Consider the following 10,000-nt stretch of genomic DNA (forward strand, 5'->3'; position numbering starts at 1 on the left):
TATATTTGTGTAAGTACACTACAGAAGAAGCTTTCACTACATTTAAGTTTTTTTCCCTTATTAACTTGCAGTGTCTTAAATTATAAACTTGATCTACGGCCAATTAAATTTCATTATTTGTTTACCCATAAACAACATAAACACCATACATTTTATTTAAAGCAACGTACTGCACGAGTAGCATTAGAGTTGAACCAGTAGGTGGCAGTGTTTCACGCAGCGCACATAATTACACCTCAAAGAAGACGCTTCTCGTGTCCATGCCTTGCTCTGATTGGCTGCTCCGCTCTCAGCTGTTTCCTGTTATGTAGCTCTCAGCAACATAACAGAGAAGGTTTTTTCTTATTATTGACCATTTCGCTCTCGATATTTATTACCTTTCTTATTTTTCATTGCACACATAGACGCGGTTCCCCGGCTTGCATTACAGACACCATTTTGCACATTTCTTCCAGCAACCTTCAAAATATTTGTTGCTACATGTTAGCATAGCAGGGCGCTAAGCTATCTCCCACGCCACTAACTATGTCACGTTGAGTCGCAATAACACTGACCTTGGTGGGATTTACTTTTCTACGCCGAGTTTATAGCTGTTTTAGAGATAATGGCTTGTGCAAGGTTGTTTCACATTGTAGCCCCGCGCCTGTGCAGGACATTTGGGGACAAGGCGTGCTTTAGGAGGCATCTCAGCAGCTCGTCCCGGAGACTGCAGGGCTCCATGTCCGCCTGGGTCATAGATCAGTACGGGACACACGCAGTGCTGAGGTACACGGAGGACATGCCGGCCCCCGCGGTCTCCTCTCCCACAGATGTGCAGGTCAAAATCTACGCCACAAGCCTCAACCCGCTGGATCTGGTCATGAGAGGTGAGGGTGGAAACTCAGCCTCCAGTGTATGTGGATGCTGCCATCTGTCTAATGACTTTATTTTTCCCCTGAAGACTGTTTATGATACGCCTTTGTGCAGTGTATGACAGGCGTTTATGATTTTCTAATATTGACTTAACTTTGGTTGGATAATACCTGTTGTACACCTAACTGACAGTCTGTAAAAGTTGAAAAATATGTTTAAAAGTATAACAGATTTGCAAAACATATTGATCATTACACTAGTGTACATCATTTTTTTCCAAAAGTTAAGTACAAGTTAATTGCAAGAAACACATTTTCCGACCCAAACTCATGCATGTGTTTGGTAAAAATGGCCACTCTAAATCGTCCCTTGTGAATGAATGTGAAAGTGAATGGTTGTCTGTGTTGTATGCAAAGAGATGCCCCCTGTCCAGAGTGGACCCCCTATGCTCAAAGTCTAGATAGGCTCCAGACACACGTGACCTCTAACAGGATCAAGCAGTAGAAGGGGGAAAAAATTAAGAATTTCTTTGTCAAGTGAGTTGTCCAATCATGGATCAGGGTCAGGAAGTAATAGTCAGGCCGTGTCATGTCAGGCAGTTTGTTTGAGGAGGGTAACATCTCTCGGGACAAAGGTGTCCTTTCCCTTCTCTGACAACCTGGACATATCAACCGTCATCCAGACAAGAGCCAGATCTATTGTAGCTACATGGATTTTGGAGGGTCTGGCTGCCTCTCCTCACAATTTACTGCTCACAGAGAGAGGACAGAGTCCAATGGTTTTGAAAGAGACTTTTGTGATGTTTTGCTGTCTGCTTTTATTGTGTACAGAGATGGAGTTGTATCAGCAGATGCAGGAATAATTGTGAGTGGTATAACCACCTGTCTTAAAAGAGATGTGTGTAAATTCAGACAGAATGTAATTATTCACTGAATATTAATATTTAGTGTGGCTCAGATGGATATAACTAGGAAATATGGCCCTAATCATCCTTATAAGACACATTCTCATGGTCGGTCATCCTGAGCCCCTTCATAAAAATGGACAGCAACTGGCATTGCTAAGTAAAATGGGTCACCTGACCCAAAATGTCACACCGACCATGAGAATGAAACCTTTTACACTGTAACAAAATTCATCAGTCTTTCCCCTGTCATTCTTTATTCTTTAATGTTAGGTGCAATGCCGCTGTATGATTTGTAATACAATTCAAATGGTAATTGGCAACTTAATGGCTACAATGAAGGTGTTAAGGCTGCAGTTCACTTTTGGCCCCCAAGAGAGGACATGATGGGAAACTGAAACTCGAAATCGTCTCTATATCAAACTGCCTCAAATTGTGTGAAACCGTCACACAATGACAAGCGTCTCCTCCAAAGACAACACGTCTTGTTGGTGCTCAGTACATTTTACTGAATATTGTGTTGATTAGAGATGCACCGATTCCAAAATTCTTGGCCGATACCGATTTCCGGTTTTTAAGGAGGTCTGACCTGCCAAAACCGATTTTTCCGATACCGATTTTCTATTATATTATTATATTATTATATATATGAAAAAGTTGCATGTATACAGGACACACGTTTTATAATATAAAATGTAATTTATTTTGTGGAAAAATAAATAACTATATATAAAAATAATATATAAATACAGAGCTATATACTAACTAATATGGCCTGGAGAATAGTGGGGGACACAGAGGAAAAAGGAGTCCATTTCTCCTGCTGAAGATGCAGCTCCAATGGTTCCAGATTGAAATCAAATGAACTATTTTCATATAGTAATGTATACAATTGTAATTTTACACATTCTTTTGAATGAGCTGGAACCCTCTGCAGGAGAGGAAGCAGGTGGAACATGAGGAGGGTCAGTCCCAGAGCACTGCCAGCACCTCCCTCTCAAAGCTGGACGACTCTGGCTCCAGCACCTCCCTCTCAAAGCTGGACGACTCTGGCTCCAGCACCTCCCTCTCAAAGCTGGAGGACTCTGGCTCCAGGTCCTCTTCCTCGTGGTTCTACAAAAAAAAAATTATAGTCCAACCAAATACTTTTACACACCTGTGGGTGCAGCAGAAGGGCCAGCATCCCCTGAAGGAGCAGGAGCAACAGGAGCAGGAGCAGCAGGGAGGTCTGAAGGCAAATCCAGATCTTAAAGAACATTATACAGCAGTTATATTTGAGCCCAGTACATTTACTGCAATATTATTCAAACTTTTACTATTATAATACAGCATATTTAATGAGGCACATATGTTGCCAATATCATTTTCCAGTTTCATCAGCTCTTTGATAACTTCACACACTCACTAGAAGCACAATCAGCTGTGCACTATAGATTCTAGAGCACAGCCGATTGTGTGAACATTTCTTTGAGGCGGTGGGACAATTAAATAGTCCTGACATTAGATTATAGTCACTCATTTCACTGTTCGAGTCAGTAATTTAAGTTTTGTACCTACGTCATGTATGTCTCAAATGCATCAAAGTATTTTTAAAGTCTCATTTCAGGAGGATGAGATCTCTTGTTAGCATTAGCTCGTAGCCTAGCTCTCTGCTAGTTGAGCAGAATAACAACTCTTCTGACAGCCTTGCTGCTGTTTCTTCTTCTGGCCCCTTCATATAATGTGTCCCTACTCTTCTGCAGATAACTCTGAATAAACACATGAACTCGTCAAACACAAACCAGCGCAAATTATTTTGACCGCATCAACTATCAACACGTAGATTTTAATCGTCTCAAAGTTATAATAACTTACCCCACAGTCCAGTCTCCTCTGATCCTCCTCCAGGCTCGCTCCTTCTTGTGTTCCACCAAAGTTGAACAAATCTGAACTTTTCTGCGACGAACATTTTTAACGCTTTGAAGCTTCTGCCTGTCAAAGTGTCTAGAGCGGAAAACGGCAAAACGCGCCGCGGCGAAAAAGCAGGACTCGCGCCGCGGGAAACCCAGGAGGTGCTCGACACACGTTTACATAGACTTGAATGTAAACTGGACACTTTGGCCGCTGCGCTCTGAAAGAGTCTTGTAGTTTTTAGCTGTTTTGCTCTGGGCGAGCTGAGCTGCTACGCACCGCGCATGCGCGCTTGCGGGTCAGTTTGGATCGGCCGAAAACCGGCAATTACGACATGGACCGGCCGGTCACCGATTCTGGCCGATTCAGCATAAAACCGGCTTTTTAAATCGGCGGCCGATTGATCGGTGCATCTCTAGTGTTGATTGTAGGAATTCACATTCAACAACTTGAATAAATGTTTCATCAGACTATCATTGATCAACTCTTAACCACCAAATTCATTTAAAGAGTGCATTTGTTCAAACACAGTTTTTTGTAGTAATAATACTATTTTTTCTGATACATAATCATCCTCATAATCAACCAATTGACTAATCCTTCTTCTTAAACACTCTTATCACAGGCTGATTTGTTTTCTTTATCTTGTACATAGGAGGTTATGGGGCCAAATTGCTGAAGCTGAGGGGAAACCCTTTGTCTCTGGGGGGCAGCAGTGAGTTCCCCGTGGTCCTGGGCCGCGATGTGTCCGGTGTAGTGGCGGACTGTGGAGCTGAAGTCACACACTTTTTTCCTGGAGATGAGGTACAGAGTCACATAGACATGACCATTTAGCTGTAACTTCAGACGATCAGCTGCTGCTTGCTCTCAGAAGCACGTTTTTGATATATTTTTGGACAGCTGCTTGATAGACAAATGTTGGTCTGCTTTTATATTCTGTAGCATAAGCTTAAATCTGTGTAAGAAAGAATATGTTTACTCCAACAGTGTTTTATATGCTATTATATTCATATCACAGATCACAATATTGCAGATGTATCGCCATCATCCCCTTGTTAGGACTGTGTAACGTGACCCACTGGAGAAAACCTGTGTGAAAACCTAGAGCTCTTATCTTGTGACGAGGACAAACATTGGCCCGTCACCATGAAAAGGTCCTCAATAGTGGAGACCTTTACTTTAACATGTGTTGCAGGTGTGGGCGACCGTTCCTCCGTGGAAGCAGGGGAGTCTGGCAGAGTTCGTCACACTGTCTGAGTACGAGGTGAGCTTATTTCTGCCCGTCCTTCTCGCTGTATTAGCACCGGAGCTGTAAACACTCTCATCCGAACAGTAAACAGCATATTAGCCACTGGGGCTCTTATGTAACTACAGTCTGGGCTTTAATTAGGATGCGTTTGAAACAGAATCGACAACGGCAGCAATTCCACACACCGACAATGATCTATGTTGTTTTCTGTTGCTTTATGCAGCTCCTCACAGATTATCCTTCCATCGCTGACCACAGTAATTGGGTTCAACATTTTAATTGCAGACCTCAGGCATTGTCCACATATTGGCATAATATTAAAGATGGCACGTCATAGTTTTTTCTTTTAGTTTGAAAATCATTTGAAATATCGCTTTTATATGATTTATATTTGTTGGGGGGTCACACTTATACATGAGTAGTAGTATTTTCTAACTGCACTCTGACTTGAGTGAGTTATTGGACTTTGGACTATTGGTCTCTTCACATTTAAGAGTTGGAGTGTGTTTGAACAGGTTTCCCACAAGCCCCAGTCCCTGAGCCACACCGAGGCGGCGTCCATCCCGTATGTGGCCAGCACAGCTCTGTCCGCCCTGGTCAACTCTGGAGGTCTGTGCGCAGAGACGGCCCCCGACAAGAGGTACTTTCTTTTTACTTTACTTTTCTGTTGTTTTTTTTTTTTTTCATATTACTGTACTGTATCTTTATTTACACACATTTTTGATTGGTCTGTGTTTTATTTCAATAAAAAAATTATTACAAAAAAAATTTAATAGGTAAATAATAATAAAATAATAGGTAAATATGAGGTGCAAAGGTGGTGGTCCTGAATTTACTTGTGATTTATTTAGACATTTTCAGACCCCAGTTCACACATATTGGGTCAAAGCATCTTAAGTAGCATTTTTTCCGCAATAAAACTGGTAAATGAAAATTTGCTGGTTGCTACGGTGAAATGCCAGGTTACAGTTTTAAACAGGAAGTCAATAAACATGTTTCTACAATCAAGCCGTTATACATCACTATTGCAGTTTACAATGAAATAAATTTAATGATGATCTACATCGTCTAGCTATGGGTCAATACTAAGTACTCTTTTTAAGATACACAACTTAAAATCATGTGGGAGTTTTTGTTGTTGTACTAATTATAAACATCCACAAAAGAACGCTTCCATTTACTTTAGCGTGATATTGAACTTCAACCAAGACATTTACAGTCACATTTAGATTTTAGCACACAAATATGATCTGATTATTGTCATTGTAGTGGCACATTTAAGCCTGTTGCCCTTCTCTGGCCCTTCTTAAATCGTCCAGTCCGAATCGCAGGGCTCCAGTAATTCAATAACACTGTACTTTGTGTTTCGTACCAGAGTTCTGATCACCGGGGCATCTGGAGGAGTGGGCACATTCTCTGTACAGGTAAGTGCAGACTATTCACTCCTTTCACCTCAAAGCTTTCAGGTCGGGACGCCGCGCTGCGTCTGATATTGATCTTTTTGCAGTTATTGAAAGCCTGGGGGGCACACGTGACCGTAACCTGCTCTCAAAACGCCGAGGGGCTGCTGCGAGGGCTGGGAGCAGACGAGGTGGTGGACTACACGGCGGGAGACGCGGCTCAGAGGCTGGAAGCTATGGACAGGTTTGTGAGAAGCTGTGGACTCAAGCAGAGGGAAAGGAGAGTAAATAAGTGCCTGTTTAACTGGTCAAATTGGTGTCACTCACAGAAATTAAACGTTCTGTAAACCATTTTTTAGTTTTGTTTAGCTTTTTGGGTCAAAATTAGACCATTGTGTGCTGTCTGCATCTAATTATTCTGTATTTTATCAATCCCGCTGTAGACCTGGTGCGCTTTTTGCAAGATATCAGTAACTCGGGAATTAATAGTGAATATGAAGAATTTAAATGTTAGATGTGTGTTACAAAAGTGAGGGAAGTGTTTTTGACCGCTACTTTTTCAAAAGGAACTAGATCCGCCGGTGCGCTGAGGTCGATCCACATTCACAAAGACTCCATCGTGAGTTTGTTTCCGGCTCATTAGGACGGACAAGCAAATTTTACATAGACACAAACTTTATTAATCTCAAAGGAAATTTCACAGTGACCAGCTGCTTTCAAACCGACAACCGCCATTTCATTTTGTGTATTTTATTGCTGGTTATTCAATTTATCAGTAAAAGTAAATTGCTGGACTGATTTAAAAGCTGCACCGGCGTGTGCTACTATAACCCACCCACCTGTGCCACCAATACAGACAAAATACCTGTGCCTTTTTGTCGTCCCACTCAAAGTCAACATGAAGCCAAAACGCGTGTGACTAGCTTTAAGATCGATAATTACAGCTGTAACGAAGAGCCTCTCGAGGTCGGGCCGTTGCAAACAAGAAGAATAGAATAGAATAAAAAGAAAATGGCTATTAATGTCCTTCGCCAAAACATACCTGGAGTTGTCAGTACCACTATATAATAACTACACCTTAACAGCCCTAATTATGAAGCATGAGAGACTTGATCCATAATGAACAAATAGTTTAATAAGAATGATTCAGTCTTAGTAACAACTTCATTAAGGGGTTAGGGTTATAATGAAGTTGTCTCTCAGCCTGAATCATTCTGTAACTATTTGTTCATTATGACTTGTGTCTTTGTTCATGTTTTAGTAAAGCTAGTAAAAGTGTAGTTATTATGAAATATTACAGTTGTCTTGCTCCATTTCATTCATTTTTTCCGCTGCGTCTTTCCTGAAGAGCGTCTCCCTCTCCACTGAGCCCAACACGCTTCATCCCTTTGCATGATGTCATCAGGTGGTAACTCGGGAAGTCCTTTTCCATGTTCCTTTTCCATGTCCATACACATCATATCCGCTCAGTGCTCAATTTAAAGTTCAAAATGTTTACGATGTGAAATACCCTGACTAAACGCTCCTTATAAAGCCTGAATAACACATAAGATACAACTAAACACTCCTTATAAAGTCTGAATAACATAAGATACAACTAAACGCTCCTTATAAAGCCTGAATAACACATAAGATACAACTAAACGCTCCTTATAAAGCCTGAATAACACATAAGATACAACTAAACGCTCCTTATAAAGCCTGAATAACACATAAGATACAACTAAATGCTCCTTATAAAGTCTGAATAACACATAAGATACAACTAAACACTCCTTATAAAGCCTGAATAACACATAAGATTCAACATTTAAAATCCTATTATAATATTATCAAGAATACTAACCAAACTAAACCAAAACACATGGTCTTAAAAGTGTAATAATTGGTCACTATTGATCTCAAGACAGTTTCTTGTTGCACGTTTTCCATTTTAGAAGATTCCTATGTCGCTAACATGTTAATCCTATGATAAATACAGCGATAATTCTGCTTTGTTTAAGTTCACTTGTATTTGTTTTCTGAGAAGCCCGTTTCCAAACACGTGTAACTGCACAGGTTTGACGTGATCCTGGACAACGTGGGCGGAGAGACGGAGCAGTGGGCGCTGGCTTTGCTCAAGTCCTGGTCCGGGTCCAAGTACGTCACCCTGGTCACGCCGCTCCTGTCCAGCACTGACCACATGGGGCTGCTGTCCGGAGCCCTCCAGGCCGGGTGCACCCTCAACAACAAGGCCCTGCAGGTGACCAACCGGGCGGCTAACTCTGTGTGGAGTCCCGTTTCAGTTCAGTCCAGGAGGCGGAGGGAAAACCTGAAATTCAGAGCCATTTTGAAGTTTTGACTAGTGTTGATTTTTCTATGTAAAGCTAAAGGTTACTTCTAAGTTTTCTACGACCGCAGCTGAAGAAAATTCATCTGTGACGGAAACTTCTCGGTTAACGTCACACATTAATATCTTTGGCCCTGCGACGAGTTGGCCACTGTCCAGGGTGTACCCCGCCTAAGGCCCAAAGTCACTGGGATAGGCTCCAGTCACCCACGACCTCGAAAGGGAACAAGCGGTAGAAAATGGATGCATGGATGGATTAATATCTTGATAATATTATGGAAATCCACTGGAAATATAGCACACACACAAAAAAATGTAATTGACCGCGATATTATATCTTATGTTTTTATACTAGATTGAAACTTGCACTGCACATTTTTCTGATCCATTGATGTCCGAGCAGTTTTAGATGTACATAATAAATTGGTTAAAACCTCCATAATTTGGACTAAAAAACAAACCGCTCCAGTCAGAACATCTTGTACAGCGTCCATCCTTGTAACAAATATCTTAACCTCCCTAGATAATTACAGTATGGTGTGAAAATCCCAAACACAAGTATCCCAGAGCTGCAGCCTTTAATAAAACTGTAAATCATGACATTTATGGGCGTCTTCCAGTGCAGCCTTTCAGGGTGTTGCGTCAGGGCGGAGGGTGTGTCCACAGATCCACCGATGAGACCTAATCCTCAGTGACACAAAGCAGCTGAGTGAAGGGCGTGTTTGTCACTGGAGTCGGTTTCCAGTCCGTTTCACAGCTGAAAGTCACGGCTTTCGAAAGGAGCCGCGTGAAATCGTGTAATGACAGGCCGTGCACATATTTGGGTTTGCTGACGCGTCAATAAAAACCTCGAGGGAGCCATAAATCTGGATGTAAGGCGCCAAAGTGTCATCGCAGAATATGGGGCTACGCTTGATGGTGATTGACCAGTGTGGGTTCTTCACGGACGATCGTTTACAGTCCAGAGAAACCGATAAACTCTGCCCATATTTTTGAGCACATTTTTAATATTTTCTTTTAGTTTTGATGCAAATTCATCCGCTGGCCCGAGCAGGTCTCTCTTCCAACTGAAGTGTTCAAATAAAGCTTTATGCAGATTATTTTTTCAGGTGTCTGGCCTGATCGCTGATACGCTAAAAAGTGCAAATATTGGCTGATATATACTGTCCAACGGATACGTCGGTCTGTCCTTAATGCTTGAATGCAACTGTAAGAAAGATTTACTGTTTCAGGTTGAATAACTTATTATAAGCCCGAGCACCACAAGCTGGCGAGAGAAGCACGGCTGCCAAAATTTCGCACAGGGGTAGATCGTGACAAGGAAAGTAAAAAATATTTGATGGCAGCCCGATCCGCCCAACCAAATGTCGGCCATA

General features: G+C 41.8%; 1 protein-coding gene across 1 annotated transcript in view; it reads left to right on the forward strand.

The window, feature by feature from the left end:
- The first annotated feature begins 268 nt into the window (after nucleotides 1–268).
- The window catches only part of LOC140371098 (reticulon-4-interacting protein 1 homolog, mitochondrial-like), a 16,380-nt gene continuing 6,648 nt past the window's right edge, over nucleotides 269–10,000 (forward strand). The window contains exons 1-7 of the mRNA XM_072458422.1: nucleotides 269–866; nucleotides 4,302–4,450; nucleotides 4,842–4,910; nucleotides 5,411–5,535; nucleotides 6,271–6,319; nucleotides 6,403–6,539; nucleotides 8,354–8,537. Coding sequence (XP_072314523.1) covers nucleotides 605–866; nucleotides 4,302–4,450; nucleotides 4,842–4,910; nucleotides 5,411–5,535; nucleotides 6,271–6,319; nucleotides 6,403–6,539; nucleotides 8,354–8,537 — 975 coding nt within the window. The 5' untranslated portion in view covers nucleotides 269–604. The remainder of the gene's footprint in view (nucleotides 867–4,301; nucleotides 4,451–4,841; nucleotides 4,911–5,410; nucleotides 5,536–6,270; nucleotides 6,320–6,402; nucleotides 6,540–8,353; nucleotides 8,538–10,000) is intronic.

This window comes from Eucyclogobius newberryi, unplaced genomic scaffold (assembly GCF_026437365.1).
Source record: "Eucyclogobius newberryi isolate DKJ021-1_F unplaced genomic scaffold, fEucNew1.0.hap1 SCAF_1, whole genome shotgun sequence".
Classification (NCBI taxonomy): Eukaryota; Metazoa; Chordata; class Actinopteri; order Gobiiformes; family Gobiidae; genus Eucyclogobius; species Eucyclogobius newberryi.